Source organism: Colletotrichum gloeosporioides (assembly GCF_011800055.1).
Source record: "Colletotrichum gloeosporioides strain Lc1 chromosome Unknown consensus_54, whole genome shotgun sequence".
NCBI lineage: Eukaryota > Fungi > Ascomycota > Sordariomycetes > Glomerellales > Glomerellaceae > Colletotrichum > Colletotrichum gloeosporioides.
The window spans coordinates 1,545,848-1,573,643 of NW_025544699.1; the positions used below are offsets into that span (position 1 = coordinate 1,545,848).

General features: G+C 54.5%; 6 protein-coding genes across 6 annotated transcripts; 2 read left to right on the plus strand and 4 right to left on the minus strand.

Annotated features, from left to right (window-relative positions):
- Nucleotides 1-812: 812 nt before the first annotated feature.
- On the minus strand, nt 813-2,522 carry GCG54_00004928 (CWF19-like protein; the record flags this gene model as incomplete). The annotated part of the gene is made up of 2 exons (XM_045404965.1): nt 813-2,439; nt 2,506-2,522. 2 exons carry the CDS (start codon nt 2,520-2,522, stop codon nt 813-815), a joined length of 1,644 nt encoding a protein of 547 aa, XP_045262908.1.
- Nucleotides 2,523-2,837: 315 nt separating this feature from the next.
- GCG54_00004929 (U3 small nucleolar RNA-associated protein 20) lies at nt 2,838-10,789 on the plus strand (the record flags this gene model as incomplete). Its single annotated transcript, XM_045404966.1, has 2 exons — nt 2,838-4,216; nt 4,267-10,789. 2 exons carry the CDS (start codon nt 2,838-2,840, stop codon nt 10,787-10,789), a joined length of 7,902 nt encoding a protein of 2,633 aa, XP_045262909.1.
- Nucleotides 10,790-11,094: 305 nt separating this feature from the next.
- GCG54_00004930 (uncharacterized protein) lies at nt 11,095-11,634 on the minus strand (the record flags this gene model as incomplete). Its single annotated transcript, XM_045404967.1, has 1 exon — nt 11,095-11,634. One exon carries the CDS (start codon nt 11,632-11,634, stop codon nt 11,095-11,097), a length of 540 nt encoding a protein of 179 aa, XP_045262910.1.
- Nucleotides 11,635-12,403: 769 nt separating this feature from the next.
- On the plus strand, nt 12,404-15,217 carry GCG54_00004931 (Cullin-3; the record flags this gene model as incomplete). The annotated part of the gene is made up of 3 exons (XM_045404968.1): nt 12,404-12,478; nt 12,726-14,992; nt 15,043-15,217. 3 exons carry the CDS (start codon nt 12,404-12,406, stop codon nt 15,215-15,217), a joined length of 2,517 nt encoding a protein of 838 aa, XP_045262911.1.
- Nucleotides 15,218-17,443: 2,226 nt separating this feature from the next.
- GCG54_00004932 (ATP-dependent (S)-NAD(P)H-hydrate dehydratase) lies at nt 17,444-18,601 on the minus strand (the record flags this gene model as incomplete). Its single annotated transcript, XM_045404969.1, has 3 exons — nt 17,444-18,295; nt 18,375-18,472; nt 18,526-18,601. 3 exons carry the CDS (start codon nt 18,599-18,601, stop codon nt 17,444-17,446), a joined length of 1,026 nt encoding a protein of 341 aa, XP_045262912.1.
- Nucleotides 18,602-19,422: 821 nt separating this feature from the next.
- GCG54_00004933 (Pyruvate carboxylase) lies at nt 19,423-25,297 on the minus strand (the record flags this gene model as incomplete). Its single annotated transcript, XM_045404970.1, has 11 exons — nt 19,423-19,530; nt 19,584-20,879; nt 21,132-22,235; nt 22,627-24,375; nt 24,437-24,498; nt 24,551-24,670; nt 24,729-24,760; nt 24,812-24,849; nt 24,990-24,997; nt 25,051-25,071; nt 25,168-25,297. The coding sequence occupies 11 exons, from the start codon at nt 25,295-25,297 to the stop codon at nt 19,423-19,425; spliced, it is 4,668 nt and encodes a 1,555-aa protein (XP_045262913.1).
- Nucleotides 25,298-27,796: the final 2,499 nt, after the last annotated feature.

Consider the following 27,796-nt stretch of genomic DNA (forward strand, 5'->3'; position numbering starts at 1 on the left):
TGATGACGGAGATGAGGAGGTCTCAGCCATCTCATACTGCGGAGTGGTCCGGAACCTTCACAAGCTTGTCGTCGAGGCCTCAAGGTTTTCCCTCTTCTTGTCGTGTCGGCGGTGTGAGAGAGCTGAGGAATGTTGTAGGGGTCCAGGGGTCCTAATAGGCCAAGGCAGGGTGGGGGAGGAGAGCACTCCGGGCGAGACAGTATGAAGTATTCCGCTCTGAGGTATGGACGGTAAGACGGGCACAGAGCCTTCGACGTAATGCGGCGTGCCTTGCAAGAGCGGGACGTTGCCGTGGGGTCTCGCGGGCATGGGGGGCAGGACAGATGGACGCAGCTGCCTTCTGACGTTGCTAGGTTGAGAGTTGAGGCTCTGAATCATGGCTGGCGTTTTGTGGCAGATTTCGGGGTCCGGATCTTCGGTGGCATTCTTCTGAAAGAAATGTGGGATACGGTTGATGCGGTATTCTTGTGGAGGCACTGCTCCGGAGACATAATTCGGTTGCAAAATGAGTGCGTTTTTGGAAAATGTGGTGAAATCACAAACAACTTTTTGTTGGCGTCTACTTGTATGCGGTATATATCTGAGAAATACGCCCGTGTCTGCTTTGATATGTGAACCGAGTCAAAATCAGATGCTGCCGCTGCCCCTCCAGAGGCAAGCAGATGCAGAAAACTTGGGTATCCCGAACGCCACCTATGCCCATCCCATGCAAGAAATCAGATTGCGCAGTTGCCCCCTTTCCATTTTCAAATGCCAAATTCAGATAACCTTCCTGACCACTCCAGAACCGGAAAATCTCCGTCTCTTCTTGTCTATCCCGTAAAGTCCCAGTCCTTGAACGCGTCACGAAACGCCTCGACGTCCTTGACCTCTTCCTCCTGGCCCTGGACGCAGTCCCGCCAGACGAAGCGCTGCTCCAGCTTGAGAAGCTTGGCAACGACCTTGCGGGGGTATTGCAAGTCGAAACGCATGTTGGGATCGAGCTTCATGACGAGACTGGTACCCTTAATCCTGTCGTCGCCGTTGTCTGCCCAGATCCAGATGCGGAAGTAGTCGCCAATGGTGCCCTGCTCCTCGTACGAGAGCTCGGTGTTTTCGAACTCGGGGTACTTGAGGTTCTCTGCCTCCACCTTGAAGCCCGCCTCGACAACGTTCTTGTAGACCATGTCCGCAGGAACGGGGTGAAATTGCCAGTGGACGTGAATGTTGCGCTGGCGGCTGATCTCCCAGGTGATGGCACCGAGCTTATGATTCGACTTGGCAGCAACCATGGCTTGGAGGCTCTCTCGGAATCGAGTCATCTCCTTGTGGGTTCGCTCCGCATCTTCGGCAGAGTAGCTCTCCGCGCCAGAGTGGTAGATGGTTGGCGTGTGTGCATGTGGTGTCATGATGATGTGGCCTGGGAAGCCCAAGCCCTGTTTCTTGAAGGTCTCCGATGTGGCGAGAGGGCCCTTGGCAGTAGCAAGATAGCTGTCATCACCGACAGTGGCGACCATGTGGGTGTCCAGATTCGGGTTTGAGAGGCAGAAAAAGCAACGGTCAGGGCCGGGGGGAGGGGAGTGGTGACGACCTCGCTTGTTTCCGCGGCGATGACGGCGGTCGCCGTCATCTCCGTTGCCGAAGCGGCTGTAAGAGCCTTCCTCTTGCGCGCGTCTCTTGGGCTTCCTGGGGCTGAACGGGGTGAAAGTCGCGCCAACGGGGCGCTCTACCGAAGTCTCGTTGAGCTGAATTGTGAAGGCGTAAAGCGCCTTGGCCTTCGCTGAATTGCCGTAAGGAGCCATGGAGATGAAGCGGGTGATGGGAAAATCGTCGCTGCCTTCCTCGGTGGGATGAAAGAAAGGCTCGCGTTCGTAGAAGAACTCGGCGGGAGAGGGGGAGAAATGATAGCGGGGCTTCAGTGTAGCGCAAAGATCCGCTACCTCCGCCGTGCTCTCAACAATCGCCTGGTTCTCGGGGGCAAGAGCGGTCTTGGAGTTCGTCCAGACACCAGCAGGCCAAACTGCCGTCAGCAGAATATCCGCCTTGTTCGCTCCTTTCAGTGACTTCGCATCGTCGGCAGTGTGGAAGGGCAGGTGCTGTTCCTTCGACTGCCCACCAACGACTTCCTTATCGAGCTTTCCACCCAGAGCAACGATTCTGACACCCTCTGAGGTCTTTGTGATCCTGCGCTTGCCGAGGAAGTGGAGGTTCTCGCAGATTTCCTCGTCGGCCTCGATCTTGGCGACGATTCGCGGAGGAAGGGGCGCGGCTCCAATGGTGAAGTAAGTAGGCAAGGGCACCTTGATTTCGCCATTGAGAAGAGACTCGACGGTGGCGTCGTCCTCTGCGCCGAAGAGGTTGCCGGTTACGATTGCGAAGCTGAAGTTATTCTTCGCGTGGAGCGTCGCGACCTTGGAAAAGGCAGGCTGCAGCGAGCCATTGAGGCTGCCCAGTACGATCCTGTGACATGTCAGCACTCTTGAAAAACACCCTGCCAGTCGTGGAGTCGTATCGAGGAATACTCACACCTTGGGTGCAGCCATTGCGCCTTGCTGATTCGGGGTGTGACGGGTTCGAGTGGTTGTTGAAGGAAGCTTGAAGCTGGAAAGTTGCGACTGGGGATGCGCGATGAAGTAATGTGGATCTCTATCTGGAAGGAAAATGATTGGACAGGACCCGCTTTTGATATTCTTATCGCCTTATCGAGGTGGACCGAGCTTCGCCCAGCAAAAAAAAAGTTCAAATCTTTCTGGGCAGCTTTGAAGAGTCGGCGGGGAACTTTTTTTCGCGATCAAGCAGTGAAGCTGGGAGGCGAAGACGACGGGTTCCTGCGCATACCGCCTGTCAACGCGCCCAATATGCCTTCCACTTCATCTGGACGTATTACAAAGACCCGAAAGGGCAAATACTCAACACCACATCAAAAGAACCACCGATGGGAGTCCTTCGCGACCAAGGTCTCCAAACTACACTCGCTCGATCCCCTACGAAAGGTCCGCCGACATGATCTCGACGAAGAAGACCTCGAAGCGACCACCTCATACTTCCGGACCGGCCTGCAGAAATGGGGCGAGCTCAATGTCTCAAAAGCCTTCAGCGATTTCAAGAGGGTGGTCTTGCCGCTGAGTGAGAGTCTCCCCCAGATTCTGCACTTCGAGAAGGACATCTTTGAGGCGCTCGAGACGTCGATTGCGAAACAAGACAAGGATGCCTTGGAGCCTGTCTTGGACCTATTGACAGCTTTCGCGCACGATATTGGTACTAGGTTCGAAAAGTACTACGCCAAGTCTCTTGATCTCATTATCGCCATCGCCGCCAGGCCGCAGGATGCCGATGTTATTGAGTGGACCTTTGCCGCTCTCGCCTTCTTGTTCAAATATCTTTCGAAGTTACTGGTCCCGGATTTGCGACCGACGTACGATGTCATGATACCGCTCCTGGGAAAGGCGCGCCACCCTCCTCATATTGCTCGGTTTGCCGCCGAGGCGTTGAGCTTTCTCATTAAAAAGGCAGCGGCACCAGCGAACCGGGAGACCGCTCTCGTTGCCATCGTTGAACACGCAAGGAACGACCTTCGAAGCACTGTCGGCGACCGCCAGTTCCTACTATACCAGGATGGCCTCATGACTATGTTCGCCGAGGCGATCAAGGGCCCAGGACAGACCATCCACTCAACTGGACCGGCCATCTTCACAACACTCATGAAAGCCATCCCCGAAACCGAGTCGGACCTCACGCCGACGGCGACCTGGACCGATCTTGTTTGCGGTGTCTTGACCAGCATCATACACCACTCCAACGACAAGGATCTTGCGCTGGTCCTTGAAGCGATCCAAGACCATGTGCAGGCAGCATTAGCCGAGTCTAAGCCAAGCAAGACATGGCGATACGTGCCTTTAGTCAGGGTTCTTGGTACGGCTGCGGGAGTCCGGAGAGGATCTCGCGTCAGCAACTGGCCCGTACTCGTCCAAAACCTGACAGCGATGCTGGATGCGATGGCACAGAACTCCCCAGAGGCAACGGAGGATAAATTGAGCCTGATATGGAAGCATATCGTTGTCAACGCCGCGATCGTCTGGCACCAGGCGCCGATTGACGCTTTGATTCCGTGTATCAAGGACTTCATGACTGCTCTTCAGAGGGAAAAGCTCATGAGATGGTACATTCCGTTCTGCGCCTACTTTTCAGAGTTGGATTCTCAACGATTTCGAAGTCTCTTCCAGACCTATTTCCAGAGGTATGTCATAGAGCATCATCTTTCATGTCTCGCATGCTAACATTGACCAGGTTCATTGTCAGCCACTGGTCCGACGGTCGAAACGAGGATATGCTGTGCGTTTTCTTACCGCGCATGGTCAAGTCAGGCAGTCTGCCCTCGCCAGGGGGCAAGGAGACCTGCAATCTTCCGCGCAGCTGGCAGGACCAGATTGTGTCAAAGTTCGAGCGCCTCGAAGCGTCACCCTTCCCCGAACGTGGAGCCTATGATAAGGATCCCCAAACATGGCGTGATAGGTGTCTGCCCAAATACTCAGCACTTCTAGACCTCCTTTACTCTACGACAGTTCACCCATCAGCAAGCGCTAAGATCGCGGAACTTCTACTTAGAAAGTTGAGGCTCGCACTAAAACCATCGTCCACGTTGGCGTCGGATGAGGTACACTTCAGCGTCAGCCAGGGCTTTCATGCGTACCTGCGCATGAGCAAGGCAGCTGGCCCGGTGGATTCGGCTCTCAGCCCGCTTCTTCGTGCTGCCGTGCCTCGGTTCAGCCGTTCAGTTGGCTTCCTCGAAGCTTACCTGGAGTACGCTGAAGCAACCAAGAACCAGCCGCCATTGGTCGACCGCCAAAGCAGCGACAGCAGCGAGGGCTCTGGAGAGGAAGACCCTGTCATTCAGGCACTAATTGAGAACCTCTCTGCCTCTTCTCATGAGCTTCGTCTCGCTTCTCTTAAGATTCTCCAGCAAATCGAGTCGACGCCCGATGAACACTCCTGTCATACCCTTATGCTGGATATTGAACAGACACCTATGGAGCTTTCCACGATGAGAAATGTTGCTATGCATCTGCGCAAGCTTGGTCAAACTTACTCTCAGTTGAGCGAAAACTCTTGGCTCTTGAAGGCAATCCCTTCCTTCATGTTCGGCATGCTGACAGTCAAACTTTCGCCTTTGTGGGACGATACTATTACCGCTCTGAAACTGGTTGGAGAATCCAAGACGGGCGCAGAGGCTATTTCAGATATGGCCTTTGACTGGATGGAAACGCCTTCGCCCAGGTGGTCGGGTCCCGGAAGTCAACCATCGCTCCAGGGCAGGGAACCCGTCACTGACTTCGACTGCACCCATCTAAAGAAACTCTGGAGGATGGCGGATGAGGTTGAACCTGTGGTTAACAACGCGGTAGACCTCATGCTTCAATCTTTTGATGAGCAGCAGCAGACCGTCGAGGCCCACGCGACAAACGCTCGAGCCCAGGCTATCAAGGTCTTCACCGCAATGCCTGCGTCTGCTGAGAAACACTCGCGCAAGCTGGTGCCCTTTTTCTTGCCTTGGGCTCTTGATGAGGATGATGCATCCGACGCTCAGGACGATGATGAGCCTCAATCCAATGGAGAGGACTGGTCACTTCATGACCGCAAGGCACTCGTTGGTGTCTTTGCTCTGTTTGTTAACCCGAAGTCTCTGTACCAGAACGAGAAGGTGTATCGCGCCCTTCTCCACCTCATGGAGAATGGTGATATCGAGGTACAGAAGCAGGCATTGAAGGCTATCCTCGCCTGGAAGCAAAAGGGAGTCACACCTTACAAGGAAAACTTGGAATATCTCCTCGACGAAGCCAGATTCAAGAACGAGGTTACCGTTTTTCTGCAAAGCGACGAAGTCATTCGACCTGAGCACCGGGCCGAGCTCATGCCTGTGCTTCTGAGACTCTTATACGGAAGAACCATCTCTAAAAAGGGAGCTGCCAGTGGCCGTCATGGTCTGCTGGCTACTCGTCTGACCGTTCTGAGAAACCTGAGTGTAGAGGATATGGGAAGTTTCTTGGACATCGCGACTGGCAGCCTGAGAAACGCTCGCGTTATTGATGAGTCTGGTTTCCGCTCCAGCTTGTTCGATCGGGAAATTCTCCCTCCTCGCAAGCAAGTCGGTTTCATGAACATGATGCTGCCCCTCATCAACGAGCTCGGCGCTCATGTTGGGCCTTATGTCGAGAGACTTTTGCATCCCATCTTGTACTGCTTGATCTCCGCTTGCCGGCGACTCCGGGACACGGCGATTCAGGAGGATGACGAGGACGAAGAACCCACTGAGGCGTCTCAGGAGTCGCTGTACAAGGACATCCGCCAAACCGGCTTGAAGTGTATCATTTCTCTGTTCCGCAATGCGCAGGATTTCAACTGGTCGCCGTACTCGGAACCTATCGTCAACGAGGTCATCGTCCCCAGGACCGAGAAGTTGCCTATTGAGACCGCCCAGTCGATTTCTGGTATTATGCAGCTGCTTTGGACTTGGTCCCAGCTTCCTAAGGCTGCGCTATTCTTGTCAATCAACAGCCAGATTCTACCGAAGGTTATCGAGTGCGTTTCGGTGCCGAAGGCCAAGGAAAACGTCAAAGTGTTCGCCCTCAGCATCGTCCGCAACCTCTTCAAGCTGGCACAGGCTCCTGCCGGGGAGTCTGAGTTCAATGAACTTATCCGCGTCGAACTCATTGATGCGAACATGGAGCTGATTTTGAGGACAATTACCACTGCCCTTGAGGCGGAGATGGGCAACGAGCTGTTGGAGGCTTGCATTGAAACCATTGTTGAACTCTCTCCTATGGTTGAAACCTCCCAGAACGTTCAGCAAACTCTGGATATCTCAACTAAGCTTCTCAACCAGCCCGCACGCAAGGTCAGCCCCAAAGCCAAGGGCAGGATTCTGCTCATTCTTGAGCGTTTCATCAACATTCTGGGTGCTTCCGAGGCGGAGGACACGACTGCTAACATCGCTATCTACGAGACTCTGGCTTCCCTGTTCAGCTACTTCAAAGACAGAGACAACAGGACGTCTCTGGCCCGTGTTCTTACGGCTCTTGCCGCCAAGGATGCCACTATCCAGGAAGTTGCCGAGCTTTGCAGCGCCCTCAATGCGTTTGCACCGGACCGCATTGATGAGCCGGACTATGATAAGAGACTCAAGGCCTTCACTCAGATTACGAACAAGGAGACGCCATTTACTCCTAAACAATGGCTCGCGCTCCTGCACAACTTGATCTTCTTCATTCGCAGCGATGAGGAGTACGGCATCCTTGCGTCAAACTCTGCAGACGGTCTTCGGAAGTTCATCAGCGAGGTAGCGTCGTGCCAAGACGAAGCCTCGAAGGCAGCGTTTGACAAACAAATGAGGGACATCGTACTCAAGTCCATCTACTCCGGAGCTTGCGAGGAGTCGGCCACTGTCAGGCGTGAGTATCTCAGAGTGTTTGGGTACCTCATTTCCCAGATGCCCACGTGGGAACCTGTGGTGGATTTGAAGGGCTTCCTCGGCGGTGATGTTGACGAGGATACTACCGAACTGCCCTTCTTCTTCAATATTCTCAGCCCTGCTACCTCCCGTCAATTGGAAGCTATTCGGTTCCTCGAGACTGCCAACGAGGTCCATGAAATCAGCAGCCAGAATCTGGGCAAGTTCTTCATTCCGCTGCTGGAACACTTCATCTTCGGCCGCGCATATGGCACCGACGACCAAGGTTTGGGCGCCCAGGCGACAATCACGATTGCAAACTTGGCCCTGTCCCTTGACTGGAAGACCTACCGTGTGATCCTTCAGAGATACATCAGCTTCGTGGAGTCAAAGCCTGATCTGCCGAAGCAGGTGAACAAGCTGCTCGGCAAATTCAGCGATGCTCTCGTTGTCTCCGTGGAATCAAAGACCACTGATGTTGAGCCCATGCAAGTGGATGGTTCCGAGGCTGCCTCCCCCTCCAACCTGAGACTTACTCGCACCATTCCCGCACAGGCGAAGCTCAGCACCGATATTAGCAACCTCTTCCTTCCTACCTTGATCAAGCACTTGCACGAGAAGGACGAGTCCGAGGTCAGCTACCGCGTGCCTGTTGGTGTCATCATCGTCAAGCTTATGAAGATCCTCCCATCTGAGGAGATGGGCCAGAAGCTTGCTGGTGTACTCACGGATATCTGCCACATTCTCCGCAGCAAGTCTTGGGAAGCCCGTGAGATGGCCAGAGATACTCTGGTGCAAATCGCTTCCGTTCTGGGCCCGACCTACTTTGGTTTCATTCTGAAGGAACTTCGCGGCGCGCTCAAGCGAGGCTACCAGCTCCACGTTCTCTCCTACACCCTTCACTCCATGTTGCTCAGAGTCATCCCAGAATTTGAGCAGGGTGATCTCGACTACACTCTCTGGTCCATCGTTGCGGTTATCATTGATGACATCTTCGGTGCTGCCGGTCAAGAGAAGGATGCTGAAGGATACGTCAGTGAGATGAAGGAGGTCAAGGCAAGCAAGTCTCAAGATTCCATGGAGCTGATTGCCAAGTCTGCCTCCATCAGCCAACTCGTCGCACTCGTGCATCCACTGCAATCTCTTCTCTTGCAAAAGGTCGATCTCAAGCTGGTCCGCAAAATTGATGCGTTGTTGGCTAGAATCACCGCTGGCCTACTGCAAAACCCTGCAGCAGAGAGCCGTGACACATTGGTGTTCTGCTACGAGGTCATCCAAGAAGTCTACAAGAGCAAGCAGCCCGAAAAAGCACCGAGGATCGACCCGCGCCTCAAAAGGTATCTCTACCAGAAGGGCGTGAAGAAGGACAACCACGGCACCGCGGGCAAGTACACATACAAGCTGATCAAGTTTGCTTTCGACATTCTGCGGGCCGCCTGGAAGAAGCACGACAGCTTGCGGACTGCAGCGAACATCACTGGCTTCGTTCCCATCATTGGTGACGCTGTCGTAGGCGGCGAGGACGACGTCAAGGTTGCTGCTTTCAAGCTGCTCAGTGTCTTGGTCAGAGTCCCTTTCAATAACGAGGACGATGAGAAGTTGTTCAAGGTCGCCACCAGGGAGGCCTCGAAGAGCATTTCAATGTCAACGTCTACGACTACAGACCTCTCGCAGGCCGCGCTGAAGTTCCTTTCCGTCATTCTCCGGGAACGCAAGGACATTCCTGTCAAGGAGGCAGCGATCGACATGCTGCTCGGCAAGCTCAAGGACGACCTGACCGAGACTCTCTACCGCCACGTCACCTTCAACTTCCTGCGCTCCGTTCTTGAGCGCAAGATCGAGACTGCCGTTGTCTACGACACCATGGACTACGTTGGTACCGTCATGATCACCAACGACGACCAGAACACGCGAGACTTGGCGAGAGGAGCCTTCTTCCAATTCCTCAGGGACTACCCCCAGAGAAAGGCCCGCTGGGTGAAGCAGCTCAACTTCATCGTTGCCAACTTGACCTACGAGAGAGAGGGCGGTCGTCTGTCCGTCATGGAGGTTGTCCATCTTCTGTTGACGAAGTCGGCGGATGACTTCGTGCAAGAAGCCATCGCCACGTGTTTCTTGCCCCTGGTCATGGTGCTCGCCAACGATGACAGCGAGAAGTGCTGCCTCGCTGCCGGAGAGGTGCTCAAGGAGATGTTCCGTAAGGCTGACAAGGAGCGGATGCAGAACTTCATGACGCTTCTGCGTTCATGGATCGAGCAGGATGACAACGCAGCTGTTACGAAGCTGGCTCTCCAGGCATTCGGGTTCTTCTTCGAGGCCAGGGAGCCTTCGACCAAGCACAAGAAGGAGCTGGATTTGGTTCTTGGCAAGATTGGGGAACTTGTTGGGACTGGGGATATCCGCGTCGCCGACGAGGATTTGATGAACACCGTCCTCCACGACGTGCAGGTCCTGACTGAGAAATACCCCGAGAGACTACTCGGTTCAGAATCTCGGGACCTCTGGGGCGACATCCGCGGATGCTTCACGCACCCTGACAACTCCGTCAAGTTGAGCACAGCCAAGGTCCTCAGCGCCTTCCTCGCCGACTACGCCAGCAAGGCTGCCAAGGCGGGAGAGACGCTCAAGGGGTCTTACGGACTGGATCTGGATTGTGAGGATATCGAGGAGCTGGTGAGATTGACCATGTACGCGTTGAGAACGCCCGAGATCGAAGACACTCTCGCCACGGAACTCACCCAGATCCTGGTATTCTTGGGCCCCCGTCTGCCCGTCAAGGTGCAAAACGTACCGGAGGCCGAGACCCTTGGAGATAGAGACGAGCAGGAAGCCGAGGAGGACAGAATCGAGGAGCACCGCAAGGACCTCCAGTACCTCTTCTGGAAGCTCTCCTCCCTCCTGCGCAAGGACGTCCGGCCCAAGTCAAGCGCCATCACCCCCAAGGTTGTCGCCATGGAGGTCTTGGAGACGATTTGCCGTCGCGTGCCTCAGGAGCATCTCGAGCCCTCGTTCAAGACCATCCTGTACCCCCTGCAGAACCTGACGGACCCCAACATCCCCGTGCCCTTTTCGAACGACGAGCAGTTCAAGGCCAAGCTGGATGGCCTGAAGAACAGGGCACAAATCCTCATGGACTCTCTGCAGAAGAAGTTCGGCACGGCCGAGTACACCAAGACGTTGCTGGAGATCAGGGAGGAGGTGCGCGAGAGGAGACAGCAGAGGTCGAGCAAGCGCAAGATCGAGGCGATTGCGCAGCCGGAGAAGTACGGCAGGGACAAGAGGAAGAAGACGGAGAAGAAGAAGGAAAAGAAGAAGGTCCGCAGCGCCGAGCACAGGGCGGCCAGGACGGCGTACAAGGGGTGGTAATTACTAGGTCTGCACGAAGACTGCATCGTATGGCGTTCTCGGTGGGAAAAAAGGCTGCGAAGATATGCATGGTGTCTTGTTGTACATGGGCTACATCGCCCGCTCATATGTGAGATTCTTATCTATTTTGTTGTTACATTTCATCTTCGCCTCGTCGCCCAGAAGTGTGTGGTGTTGGGTACCCAGAACGCCGTCTCCATGCAGTCATGTCATACCCCGACGGCTCCAAGCCGCTTTTTGTGTGGTCCAAAGCATCGCCCCCAAATATCAATGTTGTACAATGTGGCAGTTCTCCATTGCATCGCTCATGACGACTCTTCTTTCTTGGCCTCGCCAGCTTTGGCCTCAGCCTCGGCCTCCGTAGAGCCCTCGTCGGGGTAGAACTCAATGTCACCATCCTCGCCGAGCGTGCCCCTCTTCACCAGCCTGCCCTTCTCGCGCATGAGATCCTCGACGGTGACCTTCTTGTCGCCAAAGATGCCGAGGTGGTCGCTGATGACGTGGCGGTTGCGGCAGCCCGGGCAGGTGATGAGGACGGAGCCGTGGTGGTAGCCCTGCTTCGAGACCTTGTGGCGGGAGCGGGTGTCGCAGGGCACGCAGGTGAAGTCGAGCTGGTAGTGCGGGTTCGACTCGAGGCGGATCTGCTGCTCGGTCTTGCTCTCGAGATCGCGCGCGGTTTTGGGTTTCGGGATGGAGTGGGCTAGGCGCGCAGCGACGGCCGGTTGGATGGGTAGGCTTTGGGAGAAGGCTCCTTGGGGGATAAGGCGCTTTATCGGCGAGGTGGTTGGGCGGGCTGTTTGGCGCAGCAGAGGCGCTAATCTTGTGAATGATGAGCGCGAGGCCATTTTTGTGTATTGTGAGTGCGGTGAGTAGATAGAAATGTGGCTGGGCAGCTGGTGTTGGTGGTGTTTGAAGCTCAAAAGTCAAGTGAAAGCGAATTAGAGCTTTGGTCGCAAAAAAAAAGTCCTGGGAATGCCGTCACTGCTCTTCCAGTTTCCAGAATCCAAAGCCCACTGTAAAAAGATTGAAACGGATAAGCGCCACCTGTGGCACTCAGATGTGGCACAGCAGGGGCAGGCCAACGAATCAGGGTCCTACAGTCCTAACTGACTGGCCCGTGCGTCTTGCAACTGGGATAAGGATGGAAATTGATTGGGTCCAATAACCCGGTCGCGCCTTCCGCCTCGTGCGCGCGGACCATCCCGGCTTCGGGGATGGTTTTGTGTGCCGTGTAGTGCAGTGCAGCCTTGCTTTCTTTCCCGCACTCATTGTGAACTGAACCTAGACAACTGCCTGTACCGTCTGCGATGCCTTGTTCAATACCGCCTCCTTCGATCCTTCCTGTCGCGAACTCCCTCCTGCCCTGCGCGACTGAGGCTACAAAGACCAGCTAGGACTCCTGCTTCCCTTCGCTTCCTCCAGCAACCTTCTTTCAGCGCAACATTACCACTACAACCACTTCTTCCCCTCCACCACACTTTCTGAGAAAGCTACCCCGCCGCCACTTACTCAGACGCCCACGATAGCTACTTCGACCTGAAACGGTCAACCACAACACCACTCCCGGCAGAATTTTCGCTACACACGATATCTCGATATCCATAGGAAGACACGATGATTTCTGGCAGAGGTGGAGGAGGTACGGCCATGCGGGCTGGTCGCATTCGGCCCCCGCGCCGCCCGGGCAGGGTAAGTCACCCCAATATGTCACTGCGGGAAGGAAGGCGCGATGAAGGGCTTGATCTTGGTGCAAGACCCCTCTTCTCGAGCTCTGAAGACCCATTCCATTCGCCTCTCTCGTTGAAACGATGTTGCCACGCTCAGCATGCCTATAATTTGCCTGTTTGGGCATTGGCTGGGTGCAAACACCGGACGGGTCGAGATGGAGCACCCGGCGGCCGCACATCCCGATGAACCGGGCTGACAAGATGAACAGCTCACCTCAGGTATCGACACGAGCGACTTCGAGCAGTGCTGGGAAACCCTCAAGCAAGCCCTTACCGACATTCACAACCAGAACTGCAGCACCCTATCCTTCGAGCAGCTTTACCGAGCTTCGTACAAGATTGTTCTTAAGAAGAAGGGCGAGATGCTGTACGACCGCGTTAAGCAGCATGAGGAGCAATACTTCTCCGAACATGTCATTCCCGAGATTGACAAGCTCGTCACCGCAAACCTTGTCAGCGCTGCTATGGGCGGCTCGGCTACCTCGGTCAACGAGCGACGCAAGATGGGCGAGCACTTCCTGAAGGGCGTAAGGGCCTCTTGGGACCACCACAACACCTCAATGAACATGACTGCCGATATTCTCATGTATCTCGACCGTGGATATACTCAAGACGCCCGCCGAGCGTCCATCTACACTGCGACCATTGGCTTGTTCAGAGATCATATCCTGCGAGCCTGCCTCAACTCGAGCGGCGAGTACACCGTCTTCGACATCCTCAACTCTGTCATTTTGGACCATATCAACATGGAGCGGGACGGAGACAATATTGACCGCCATTTGCTGCGCAACATCGTTCGAATGCTGGATTGTCTTTACGAGTCGGACGAGGAGAACGAGTCGGAAAAGCTGTATCTTACTACATTCGAACCAGCGTACCTCCAGTCTGAGCGGGAATACTACAAGCAGGAGTGCGAGCGCTTGCTCCGCGATGCCGATGCCGGTGCCTGGCTTCGGCACACGCAACGCCGCCTTGCAGAGGAGAACGACCGATGCGACACCATCATTCATTATGAGACGAGGGAGAAGTCGATTAAGGTTGTTGAGGAGGAGCTGATCTCGGCGCACCTGGACGATTTTCTGAATCTTGAGGGCAGTGGACTCAAGTCCATGGTCAACTATGACCGTGAAGAGGAGCTATCTATTCTTTTCAAGCTCGTCTCAAGGGTCGACCCGAAGAAGACGTCGCTGAAGACGATTCTCTCCGCGCGCGTTGTTGAGCTCGGTCTCGAGATTGAGCAAATTCTCAAGGATACCAACTTTGCTACGGCGGCTGCGGCTGATGGCGAGGAGGGCGAGGGCACCGAGAAGGCCAAGACTCTGAGCTCATCGGCCCAGCAGACCGCTGCTGCTATCAAGTGGGTTGACGATGTATTAAAGTTGAAGGACAAGTTCGACAATCTGTGGAAGAAATGTTTCCAGGAAGATTTGATCATCCAGACCGCTCTCACGAAGAGCTTCTCCGATTTCATCAACATGTTCACCAAGAGCTCAGAATACGTCTCACTGTTTATCGACGACAACCTGCGCCGCGGCATCCGAGGCAAGACCGAGACCGAAACTGAGGAGGTGCTGGAGAAGGCCATCACTGTCATCCGCTACCTTTCCGACAAGGATCTCTTTGAGAGGTACTACCAGAAGCACCTCGCCAAGCGTCTCCTGCACAACAAGTCTGAGAGTCATGACGTGGAGAAGTCGATGATCTCGCGAATGAAGCAGGAACTTGGCAACCAGTTTACTGCCAAGTTCGAGGGCATGTTCCGAGACATGGAGTCATCCGCTGAACTGTCTTCCGGCTACAGAGATCATATCAGGGGCCTGGGCGATGTCGAACGTAAGCAGATCGACCTTGCTGTAAACATCCTGACGACCAACTCATGGCCTCCCGATATCATGGGACGCAACTCGCAATTCGCCGATGGTGCCGGCTGCAACTGGCCGGATGAGATCAAACGCCTGCAAGACAGCTTGCTCAAATTTTATCTCACTAACCGCAGTGGTCGCAAGTTGACATGGTTGGGCTCGACCGGTAGCGCAGATATCAAGATGATTTTCCCTGCTATCCCTGGTGGTAAAGGGCCGCTATCGCGCGAGCGACGATATGAGCTGAATGTCCCGACATATGGCATGGTCGTTCTCATGCTCTTCAATGAATTGGAGGAGGATCAGGAGCTGTCTCTGGAGGAAATTCAAGCCAAAACCAATATTCCCACACCCGATCTCACTAGGGTTCTTGCTTCCATCTCCATCGTTCCGAAAGCCAGGGTTCTTCTCAAGGAGCCCGCCACCAAGTCAGTCAAGGCTGGGGACAAATTCAGGTTCAACAGCGCCTTCGTCAGCAAGCAAGTGCGCATCAAGGCTCCCATCATCAACGCCACATCAAAGGTCGAGGGCGACGAGGAGAGGAAGCAAACCGAAGAAAAGAACAACCAGACCCGTGCTCACGTCATCGACGCTGCGCTCGTGAGAATCATGAAGTATGCTACCCCGGCAGCCTTACGCTGTGGCATTGGCTAACATTTCACAGGCAACGCAAGGAGCTCACCCATACGCACCTCCTTAGCGAGGTCATCGAGCAACTCAAGAGTCGCTTCACGCCTGAGGTCACCCTCATCAAAAAGCGCATCGAGGATCTGATTGTACGCGAGTACCTCGAACGAGTGGAGGACGTCTCGACCCCGACTTACCGCTACCTGGCTTAAGCTTTTCAAAGCTGACTCTAGTGAGCACGACGACGGAAATGATTATGATTTGAATAGAGGCATTTCGGGCTGCATCAGGGACGGTTAAGGGTTCTTTCGGCATTGGCGTTTGGGTGGGTGAGTCGGTTGGTCAGTAGCTATCGTGCACATCTTTGAGAAAAGTGGTCGGCGGTGGAGGGCTTAGGCAGCGAGCCTATCTCGTCGAGTTTCGAGGCTTTTTGACTTTTCCATACGCCACAGGCAGCAGTGGTTGGGGTCTGAACTGGCTACGGTGGGTGAGATTCAGGCGGTTGTATATATATTACTTTCGCATGTATGAATTTCAAGGGATTTCTCGCATGACTTTAATTTCGCCTCTGTTATCGTCTCTGCCCGTCATCCCCCGGTCATCATTCGTGCCTCTGTATTCTTGCGCAAGTCAAATATCTGCACCAACGCGAAAGAGAGGCCGTCGGTTTCCATAGCTTCAGGAGGAAGCCGGTGGCTCTAGTGAGCACATGCTTCGTCGTCATCGAGGGCCACCAGCTATAAAATTGCATCCTGTACTCTAAGAGCGTAGCTCCAAAGACCAATGTGATCGAGCCAAGGCTGACTTCCGTACGTGAGCCATTGCCTCGCCTTCGTTTTAATTCATCCTCGTACCGAGGGACCGTCACCCCCGAGCTTTGATTCATTTGCGGTTGCTTGAGGGTACTTAATAACGGGATACTTGGGGAGAAACAAGCCTGGCGGACGGTGAAGTGACTCGTGAAGGTTGCCTCATATTCTTCCATCCGCAACATGGGGTTCTGTCTCTGGCTGTTAAGATGACAGTTAGGATAGCTTCTTTTTGTCCAGAATGTGGTACGCAGATTTCATTTGCCTCGTTGCTGTTGTTTGTTACACAAATTAAGCGCTTTATACAGGCGCTCGCAATGGTTCGTTCAGCCTGTCTTCGTGTACGCTGCGGGGTCTATGCTTAGGCGGGCTCCAGCGTGCTCTGGGAGTGCTTTTGGAGCGGTGATGATGAGTTGTATAAATACACCTGATTGATGATAATCTCAACTTGTTGCAACACAATGCGAGAAACTGTCTGGCCCTGAGTGCCGATGGGAGTGAGTGATCGCCATTCGTCATAAGATTATGCAGTTCTGCTTCTGTATGGGGGAGGAAGGTTTGAAATTAATCTGGGCTCAGAAAAAGTCATGTTTGGGCGAATACTCAGAGAAGAATAGAAATATCAGAAGACACTAAAGATATAATGCGAAATATCTCTTGAGACATCGCACACATGTGACAGGCTTTCCAGAATGCTGCTCGCCTTACTGGGAAATCAGTACAATGTCGAAGCACAAGCGACATTGTTGCTGTCTGTAACAAAGTGATACCAAGACGGTCTTTTTATAGGGTGCGTGGCATGCAAAGAGTGTGAAGAATATAAAAGGAATGCTGCGCCAAAGGCCGGGTGTTAATATGCGCGACACGCAATCGCCATGTTCGTTTCGGATCTGTTCGTTTCGAAGGGAAGCAGATTGGGTTACCTACGTAAAAGTTGCATCCAGCAACGGCGACCAAGAGCTACATAGTGCTTCTGAACATCACATATTGGGCAAGCTCTGCATGTATGATTACTTGAAAGGGTCTGCTTAGGAGGTATTCACTAGTGAATACCTGATGAATGCAAGAGATAGAAGAGGAGAGAGCCTTGGTTATAAAGGGAACAAAGATATAACTGCATGAACGCCCTGCGCAACCATACATACGCCTGGTTTGATGCGATAGTTCAAATATACTGATTGGAATACTGTATGGAAAGTGAAGAACGATCCGGATGGGTGGAATCATTTGAGCTTCAGCCTAAAGGTTACTGAAGCTTGGTTTCGAGGGAAATATCTTACAGTGATGTCTTCATTAGGCACAAAACGAAACAACTGGGTTGGAAGACAATTTGCCTGCTCCGTAGTAGCATCACTCTTGCCAGGCTTAAATAGACTTGGGCGGGTTGTTCACAACCGCAACAACTCAGTTCCTTCACACAGTGATATCCCCGGCAGCCTACGTGAGAGGTAGGTAGATATCGTGATATCTCGAGATTGGGAAGATCTCTGCTTGAACTAGTGTTGCCACACATGTTTTAACATAGCAGATCTTTTATTTCCATCATACGAAAACGGCGGTCAGCTAAACACATGTTGATAACTAATGCCGCTCATCATCATAGCCTCAATCCTTTTGTTTTCCTCTACTTCACAGCTTGGTGCTCCCAGCAGGTCCATCAACCTCCCCAAACAACTCCATAAACGCTCCATGAACCTCGTCAGTGAGGTCGCTCGCCTGCAAACTCCTCCCCTTCTTGACGAACGCTCGCCTCGAGCACTCTCTCGTAATCGCACACCCTCCAAACGCAGCCAACCTCACCAACTCCCCCTCCGCAAGCTTACTATCTCCCGTATCCCACAATCCATCAAGATATGCTTTCCTCCACCCCAAGAACGTGGCAATCGACCCCGTCAGCGTATCCCCCTGCCCGCCGCTCCTCTTCAACCCGCCCTCGAGGTCCACAATGAAGGTATCCTCCCCATTCGTGATGAAATCCTTCGCCCCCTTCTGCACAACCGTCACACCCTCAAGCGCCCTCGCCAGCGCCTCAACCTTGGCCGTCTCCTTCTCATCCTTGCCCCCCTCCGCGCCCTCCTTCGCCTTCCCCTCATCGATCCCAAGCGCCTTGCACAGCCGCGAGAACTCAACCACATTCGGCGTGAGCACAGCAAGCGCGTACCCCTTCACGAGCCCGGGATCCTTCTGCACGAGCTGCAGCGCATCCGCGTCGAGCACCAGCGGGATCGAGCGCTCCCTGGCGGCGCGGATGACGCGCGCGACGGTGTCCTGCATCAGCGGGTCGCGCCCGAGGCCGGGCCCGATGACGAGCACGTGCAGGCGCGCGAGCATCTCGACGATGGGCGCCGAGATCTTGTCCGCGTCCGTGGGGGCGGAGGCGGTGTCCTCGGAGGGGGACTGGCGCATCAGGGGGTGCACCATGAGGTTTGGCGAGTAGGTTTTGATTGTGGATGCGGCGCCGGGGGTGCAGATTACGTGTGACTGTGTATGTCAGTTCTGAACCCAATGGCGGGCGCCTTGACGGCGAAGATCGTGGGAATGGGAGTTTTGGGGGGCCTACCATATCGCAGCCCAGTCTGGCGCTCGCCATGGCTGAGAAGTACGGTGCTCCCGTGTAGTCCACACTACCGCCGATGACGGCGACGCGGCCTAGCTGTCCTACGAACCGAGCGTCAGTCTCTCTGTCTACCAAGACCGGGAGGACGCCGTACCTTTGTGAAATTTCTCCAGCATGGGCGGAACCATCCGCTGAACGCGGCCGAGGATCTCCTTCGTTGCAGACGACATGGCGGGGGCGGGGTCAGATGGCATCGCAAGCTTGAATGTGTGCAGGGTGAGCTGATGTGTAGGCTAAATACCGCAATGAAACAAGCGGAAATCGCTGATGAAAAGTGACGCCGACCGTAAATTAGATTGCTGAGGGAAAGGGCGAGTGACCTCCGGAGCTTGACGTATGAGTTGGGTTTGAAATTCGTACGAGGGGCAATCGTTTGGCGAGTTGAGGTCAGGAGCTCTGACAGGCGAATGATGTCACTTGCCGACATCCCCGAGGCGTCACAAATCCACACCAACGACGTCTCATCGAAGAATCATCTCAACCAACGCCCATCCTTTGGCTTTGGCATACGTCAAAAAAGCAATTTGAAGTTGTAAAAACCTTCACAAAATAGTTTGATTTACAAAATATATCGTTGTTCATTGGAGGATTATACAGTAGCCCGTTACGTCGCGCCACATGTCATTGTGAAATTTGAGAGGTTCTAGGATGTAAAGCTAGAAGCGAAGCCAATAGACCGCACGATCTCGTCGAGCTGGTTTCATCTGGTACTGACATGATTAGTCTTGGGAGTGTGAAACAAAAGCGGACGCCGGTGACGGCAGCTGAGATAGTGAGGATAATGAGGCTGACGACAGACGAGGACAACGACGACAAGAACACTGACAACAATGAGAACAGTGGGATATGTTCAATCATGGTATAAATTTGCTTCTAAGTAAACGTCCAAACTGCTAGATAACCGTTCGTCGCGCCCCAGACATTAGCATGTCACATAAGTTTTCGTAGTGCTTAAAATTCATAAAAGATGCCGCTCGCCAATATTCCCCGCTTAAGCCTTGACAATCCTGCAAACCAAGTCCGAACCGTCGACTGAGTCGCCCTCCTTGACCTGGAGGGTGGAGACCTTGCCGTTGTGAGGAGCAGAGATGACCATTTCCTGGGTAGTATGTTAGTATGCAGGACACAAGCAGCATCGGCAGAGGAACTTACCATCTTCATGGCGCTGAGAACAGCAATAGGGTCACCCTTCTTGACATCAGATCCGTCCTTGACACGGAGCTCAACCAAGACACCAGCCATGGGAGCGCCGACCTGGCTAGAGTCGGAGGGGTCGGCCTTGGGACGGCTGACATTCTCAACCGAGGCCTTGTTGTCGTCGACGGTGACTTGTCTGACTTCCCCGTTCATCTCGTAGAACACCTCGCGCTGGCCAGTGTTTTCGCTCAGAGGGCCAATAGCAAGGAGCTTGAGAATAAGGACCTTGCCCTTCTCGAGCTCGACGTGGAACTCCTCACCAATCTCGGGACGAGACAGGAAGTACTTGGTGGGCAGGACGGAGAGGTCACCGTACTTCTGGATGAACTTCTTGTAGTCCTCGAAGACCTTGGGGTACATGACGTACGCGGCGATGTCGCACTCGGTGACGGGACCGCCGAACTTCTTGTGGAGGTCACGCTTGACCTTAGCCAAGTCAACGGGCTCAAGGAACAGACCAGGGCGCTTGTCCAACTTCCTGCGGCCACGGAGGGCGTCGGAGCGGAGGGGCTCGGGGAAACCACCGTACGGCTGGCCCATCATACCCTCAAGGAACTCCAGGACGGAGCCGGGGAAGTCGAGCTCGGAGGCACGGGCCTTGACATCCTCAGCGGAGAGCTTGTTGGAGACCATGAACTGTGCCAGGTCACCAACGACCTTGGAGGTGGGTGTGACCTTGACGATATCGCCGAGGAGATCGTTGGCGTGCTCATACGCCTTCTTGGTCTCAGCCCACTGCGTTCCGAGACCCAATTGAGATGCTTGGAACATCATGTTGGTGAGCTGACCACCGGGGATCTCGTGCTCATACACCTCGGGGTCAGGGCCAGCGAGATGAGCCTCAAAGGGCGAGTAGAGCAGACGCAACTGCTGCCAGTAGGTGTCCAGAGCGCGGACATGGCCGGGGTTCAGGCCAGGGTCGAGATCACTGCCCTCGAGGGAAGCGATGATGGCGTTGATGCTGGGCTGAGAAGTCATACCGGACAGACTGTCGGTGGCAGCGTCGACAGCATCGGCACCGGCCTGGGCGCAAGCGACCATTGAGGCAACACCCGTACCGGCAGAGTCGTGGGTGTGGACGTGGATGGGAAGGTCGGGGTACTTCTTGCGGATAGCGCCAACCAACAAAGTGCCTGCGTGCGGCTTGAGGACACCGGCCATGTCCTTGAGGCCGAGGACATGAATGTCGAGGGCGACCAGCTTATCGACCAAGCTGAGGTAGTATTCGAGATTGTATTTTTTTTTCGGATTCTAAATGATGATTAGTTGAGCAAGTCGAGGAAAACGAGAATGATGTCGAGATGAAGTGAGCACGCGAACAGAACAAAACGCGAAAACAAAGTGCATTTCCCTTTAGGCATGAAATGTGCGCCCAGGTCGAGAAGATGTAATGAGCATGGCAGCAGAGCAAAGTGCATTGCACTTAAGGTATAAGATGCGGCGTCCAAAAAAACGAGTCTTCTGAGTCGGAAGGGTGTCGAGCTAGGAGCTCAACGAAGCCACGTTCCGTTCGTGCTTCTTGGTCTCAAGGTGGCAGTTCAACTTTTGCTGCGTCTTGGCGGTGTAATCGCAAATGGAACAATAATACCGCTTCGAGTCGAAGTTCTCCTGGTTGCGAGCCTTCGCACGAGGGTTTTTTACCAGCTTCGTGATGCCGGCAACGTTGTCGGTGTGCTTCTGGAGCGTCTGATGGTGACGCAGTTGGTTTCTGGCACCAAAATTGACGTTGCATGCGTGACAGAACCATTTTCTAGCTGCCAAGTTCCTTTGCCGCTGATTCTTGGCGGCTCGGGCGGTGCGCACAGGGCCGCGAACCTTGGCGTCTCTCCGAGAGTTCTTCAGACGTCGCTCTGCTTCGATAACGTTGATTTCGGCGGACGATAGGTCATCGTTCAACTCGATGGCGCCCTCCCTCAGTGAGAAATGCCCGTAACATCCCTTGTACTCGAGAGTCTCCGGATCCCAAGGACGTAGAGACACCGGCATTCCGTAGTTTGCCGTGTTTGATGCCATGGCCCAGAACCAAAGGGTAAAGGCAGCCTCTAGGATAAGGAACAGGCAGCGACATCTGATTCGTGCAGAGGCTGGAGGTAGAGGCATCCAACACAGAAGACCCATGTGAACAATGTGATATCCGTCATTGAGGGCCTTTCGGACGTTCGCAGCATAGTTCTCTCCTCGACGGTACTGCCCCATCCTCGTGGCAACACCGCTCCGCTTCTCGGTTCCTGCACCAATGTAGATCTTGGGAATAGAACCGGCCTTCTCAAGAACGAGGACGTAGATCGCCCATCGTTTGACGTACTGTGTTGGGAGGCTCTTGAAGAAATCGATAGCAGGAGGCGTCTCGGACCGGACCACGTCCCACAGACCAGAGGCAAAGTACATAGGACTTTGCTCCAAGCACGCGGCCATCTCCTCTTTGGCAGCAAAGATCTTGTGAAAGACGGGGTTGACAGCCCACTTTGGAGACAGGCACAGCATGACCCAGCACACCCAAAGGATGAACTCTTCCAGGGTGCCGGCCTGGAAAGCCATGGCGTATGGAGGCGGAGATGAAAGTGTAGGCGTGGATGCGGGACGTTGAACGTTTGAACGACTGGGATACTGGGAGGGGAAGAGCAATGAAGGGATGGGTTGTGTGGCGATCTGACCGTGTAGGCGGGTGGTATTTCGAAGCGACTCGGAGTTTTGGAGTGATGTCCGAGAAATGTAGTTGGAAAAGTCGAGAAGTGTGTGACAGCGTTGAAATACTTGCTCCGGCATGCGCACATTGCTATCGAGGAAGGTGCTTTCCAGAAATGGAGGTAAAGAGCAATGCACTTGCACATTGCTATCGTGGAAGGTGCTTTCCAGAAATGGAGGCAAAGGGCAATGTACTTGCATTCTGGGAAAGAGGGCAGGCGGGCTAAGGGGGCAAGCGCGAGAAATGAGAAGGAAGAGGGTTTGTAAAGCAAAGAGGGAAGGAGAAGAGGAAAAGTTGGAAAGAGGAACTCACAAGTAAATCACCCGAAATACACACTGTTCCTTCGACAACACCTCCAGCCTTGTGAACGGCTTTGATACCGACCTCGAGCTGGTCGATGTCGTTCAGGGCATCGAAAACACGGAAGATATCGACACCGTTCTTCTTGGCCTGCTCGACGAAGTGGTCGATGGCGTTGTCGGGAAGGGACGCATAGGCCACACCGTTAGCTCCACGCAGGAGCATCTGGAAGGGGATGTTGGGGACTGCCTTCCTCATGCGGCGCAGACGGTCCCAGGGGTCCTCGTACAGGAAGCGGTAGGCGACATCAAAGGTGGCACCTCCCCAGCACTCCAGAGCGTACAGGTTGGACAGGGCGTGGCTGGTCTCCTTGGAGATGTTCAGGAGATCAACGGTACGAACACGCGTGGCCAGAAGCGACTGGTGGGCATCACGCCATGTGGTATCCATCAGAAGGCAGCCCTTGTTGGCGCGAACGGCCTTTGCGAACGCCTTGGGGCCCTGGTCGACGATGATTTGTCTCCATCCCTTCTTGCAGGGCTGGGAAACATCGAGCTTGGTGCCGTCCTCCTTGAGAAGCTCGGGCAGGATGATGTCGCCCTTGAACTTGGGCTCGCCAATCTGGCCCTTGATGCTGCTGCCGTTGACGGCAACGTCACCAAGGTACGCGAGAAGCTTTTGCGCACGGTTCTGGCTGCCAATGAGGTCGAACAGCTGAGGAGTGTCGTCGATGAAGGTCGTCCAGCAGTTGCCATCGATGAAGGTGGGGTGCGTCAGCAGAGACGCAAGGAAAGGAATGTTGGTCTTGACACCGCGGATACGGAACTCGACAAGGGCACGGAGAATCTTTCTGCGGGCAATCTCGTATGTTGAGCCGTGGCAAGTGCACTTGACCAACATGGAGTCGTAGTAGGGGGTAATGACGGCACCGGCGAAACCGTTACCACCGTCGAGACGGACACCGTTACCACCGGCAGAGCGGTAGACCTCAATCTTTCCAGTGTCAGGGGAGAAGCCCTTGGCGGGGTCCTCAGTGGTGATTCTGCACTGGATGGCGAAACCTCTCGTGGAGATGCGGTCCTGTGTCAGACCGAGCTGCTGCAGAGTGGCGCCAGCGGCGATCTGGATCTGGGCGGCCACGATATCGATACCCGTGATCTCCTCAGTGATGGTGTGCTCGACCTGGATACGGGGGTTGATCTCGATGAAGTAGTACCTGTTCTGCTGGTCGACCAGGAACTCGGCGGTACCGGCGTTGCGGTAGTTGACCGACTTGGCCAGCTTGACGGCGTCGTTGAGAATAGCATCGCGAGTCTCGGTGGGGAGGTCCTTCGCCGGAGCAATCTCGACGACCTTCTGGTGGCGACGCTGGACGGAACAGTCACGCTCGTAAAGGTGGACAATGTTGCCGTGGTTGTCACCGAGGAGCTGGACCTCAATGTGCTTGGGCTTGTCGAGGAATCTCTCGACGAAGACGGTGCCGTTGCCGAAGGCAGACTTGGCCTCGGAGGTGGCTCTCTCGAAAGACTCCTTCAAGCTCTCCTGCTCGCGCACGACACGCATGCCGCGACCACCACCACCGTAGGCGGCCTTGATGATGATGGGGAAACCATATTGATCGGTGAAGCTCTTGACCTCCTCAAAGGTGGCAACGGCGCCTTCGGTACCGGGGACGACGGGGACATCGGCAGCGATAGCGAGCTTTCGGGCGGAGACCTTGTCGCCTAGCGAGTCAATGACATCGGCCGTAGGTCCGACGAACTAAAACGGGCCCCGAGTCAGTGGGTTGTCGGATTTTAGGGGCTGCTACAGGATCTCTTACAATGAGGCCGGCCTTCTCAACGTTGCGCGCAAACTCGGCGTTTTCTGACAGGAAGCCGTATCCTTTGGCGGTGGATTAACACATGTCAAAATGGTGGTTTTTTGGTGCTCTTACCTGGGTGAATCATCTGCGCGCCATGCTCGACGGCAATCTTGATGATCTCATCTCCAGCGAGATAAGCACCGACCGGGGTGTATTGACCGCGCTTGCCAATGACGTATGCCTCGTCGGCCTCTGTGGAACAATGATTAGAGGGGAACAGAGAGGAGAAGCAGCTGCGTGAAGGACATACTTTGTCTGTGCATGGAGAGACGGTCCTCATAACTGCGAGATTTAGTATGCGAAACTTGATTCGAGCCAGGCAACGTGTTTTACCTGAAGACAGCGATGGTGTGCAATGACAGCTCGTGGGCCTACAGAGAGTCAGCGATGCGTCGCCAGATGTGATGGCGCGGCCGGTTGGGTAGCTTACGGTTCTGAAAATCTATAAAGGCAGAAAAGTGAGCATTGTAATTCTAGATAGTACCTTGATCGTCGAGGAGGTTCAACATACACGAATGGCTGAACAACTGTTAGCTTGCGTGAGTCAGGGTCGGATGAATGGATGTACTTACGAATTTCACCACGGTTGGCAACTATAGGCATGAACACACTGGTCAGCGCAATTCTCGAGGGATTGGTTCGGATAGCTCCTTTCGGCTTCGAGCCAGCTCAAAGAGGTTCAAGCTTACCCAAAATCTTCTTCAGGTGCATGATGCTCGAGTTGGCACGAATGTGGTGGATGGTCTGGGGGTCCTTCTGGACCTCCTCGACATCGCCGTCCTCGAAAACATCGTTGAATGTGGGCTGCGTCTGGGCCATGATGGGCAGTTGTGCAGCGTGTGGGAAGGTGTGAGGAAAGAAGGAAGAGAGTTTCGAGAGGGACAACGGCCTATTTTGAAGGGACCGAGGGGCAGGGAAAGCTGTTGAGGTCTCAAGTGCGAGACAATTGCGTCGGCTCTCGGTTGGCGGGGTGGTTTGGTTTGGGTCTGGTCTAGGTTGGTGGGGTTCTCCCAGGTTTCCAATCCCAAGCTTTTAGACGCAACAAGCTCGTCGGACGTGCCGCTTGCTTGGGGGTGTGTGTGGTCTGGTCTCTGGCCGCCTGTCTTTCAGGTGCAGATCAGGCGCAGCAGCAACAGATGCGGCGGCGGCGGGTACAAGGGTCAGGGGGAACAGAGTCCAGATGAGCCGAAGCACCGAAGCAGAGAGACGCGCCGTGTGTGGTGGGCTGAGAAGTTGAGCCGACGGGATTCGATTCGACGGGGTCCTGAAGTGAGAGGACGTGGAATGAAAGCCGAGGGGTAGCTAGGGAAGCTTGCTGGCTCTTTGCCGGGGTTAGGTTGAGAGCTTCGATGACAAGCGAGCACAGCTCTTTCTCTCTTTCTTTTTTGCGCTCTTACACCCGTCCGACCGAAGGGTACGGGAGTGGATGTCGGTGGGTGGGGGGGGTATGACGGTGGTGGATGCGAACAAGCAGTGGTATCTGGGGGAGCACAAACGACGATGTAATACTATGTACGCAGCAGCAAGAACAGCAGCGGCCAGCGGACAGATGGCGGAGGACGAGGAGAGGAAGAGAGGAGGGACGGGATGAACACGAAGCTCGTGGGATGAGGGGATTTTATTTGTATCTGGGTTGGTGCCAGAAAAGTAAATGGCATGTCTGTCAGTCCTTCCCTCTTCGCCAGGGCTCGTCTCCTCGTAGGTACACCCCGGGCAACAGGAGGGGAGACCAGACCAGACCAGACCAGACAGATCCATCTGAGAGGGCCATGTCCATCCGTCGACTTCAGACCAACCTAAAGATGGCATTGGCACTGGCACTGGGGCTGGCAACGCACGAAAAGGCCGACCTCTCCGCGAGACGTGGTGGTCGACTGTGAGGGAGTGGTGAGAAAGTAGAAACCGACTGGCGACGGCACCAGAGGCCCCTCCCCTGTCGCCCCTCGTCGTCATGAAGGAGGGGACCTTGTCTCCAGCAGCTAGCGCGAAGTAAAGGCATGCAGCCAGGTAGAGAAGTATCCGGGTACCTCCATGTCGAGGAGCGAGATGCCGCGAGATGAGGTGCGTGGCAGCCAGCCAGGTGCATCAGATGGGAGGTGTAGCTGGTGGAAAGAGGACCAGAGGAGGGGGAGGGGTAGAGGGGCGTCCAGGTGGGTTTGCGTACCGCGGTACAATGGAAGTCCCAAGTCCCATTCTGAAGGGCAGGCAGGTACGTACCGGACCTTTCTTACCTTCCTTACCTCCAGCGGACCTTACCTCTGGCTGATGCTGCTGGGACGAGAGCTTGGGCCACCCTGCGATAGCAGCTGCCCACTCAAAACAGCACGCTTTGTCGCGGCTACCCTTTTTTTTTTTTTTTTTTTTTTTTTTTTTTNTTTTTTTTTTTTCCCTCTTCCTGTCCCAAGCCTCATCGCCCTGAGAAATGCAATGGCATGTCTCGCCGGCATTCGGCGTTTGTACCTCTCCCACCTGACGACGGCGATGATCACGCTGCTGTGTCCCGTACATTTCATCGAGCATCCTTTACCTCAAAGGGCAATGCAGTTAGTCAATCTTTCAATAGACTGCCCGTCCTCTGCTTGCTGCTCGTCGTCTGGCTGATGACCCCGGAGCCCAGATCCTGGTAGCGTAGCGTGCGGATACATGTGAAATCCCAACCTGAGATGGTGATACCTCTTGGCTTCGCATTGCCCCGAGAGCAGCCCTGAAGCCCTGAGAATAGCAGCAAGCCCCCCGCCCATCCCTGACCGAGAGATACCACATGTGTTTCCACGGTTGAGATACTGGCCATCGCCCATGCTAATGCCCAGCCTCTCACTTCAGTCTCCCCGGCGGGCCGGTGCCTTGACCGCAGCTCCTGAGACAGTTGATGAGAATGCCCAGAGATGGGATCTGCAAACAACAACAACGAAACAAAACAGAAAGCAGCACCTTGATATCTATAGACTAAACGTCAGCACCGCCGCACGTTGACTCAGGTCCAGGTCCACGCCAGAGACGAGGGTGCATTCGCCGTTGAGACGCCAGCGCTTGCCATGTCAGTTTCCCCCTCAAACACGACCTCCAAACACCTTCCAGGTTACAAGTGATAAGTATCCGTAGTAAATCTAAAAGTAAAAAGCGATGATGGCGGGGTCGCAAAACACCGCTAAACCTCAACCAATTGGCCAACCACAGCTCGCCGATACAAAACTGCTTTCCTCCGGTTTGACTAACAGATTCTGGAAGCAACAGAGCCAATTGCGACATAGCGACAATGGCAGTTGCAGACTGCATTGGAGGAAAATCCAACCTGCAGAGAGAGAGTCAGAGTCGGGA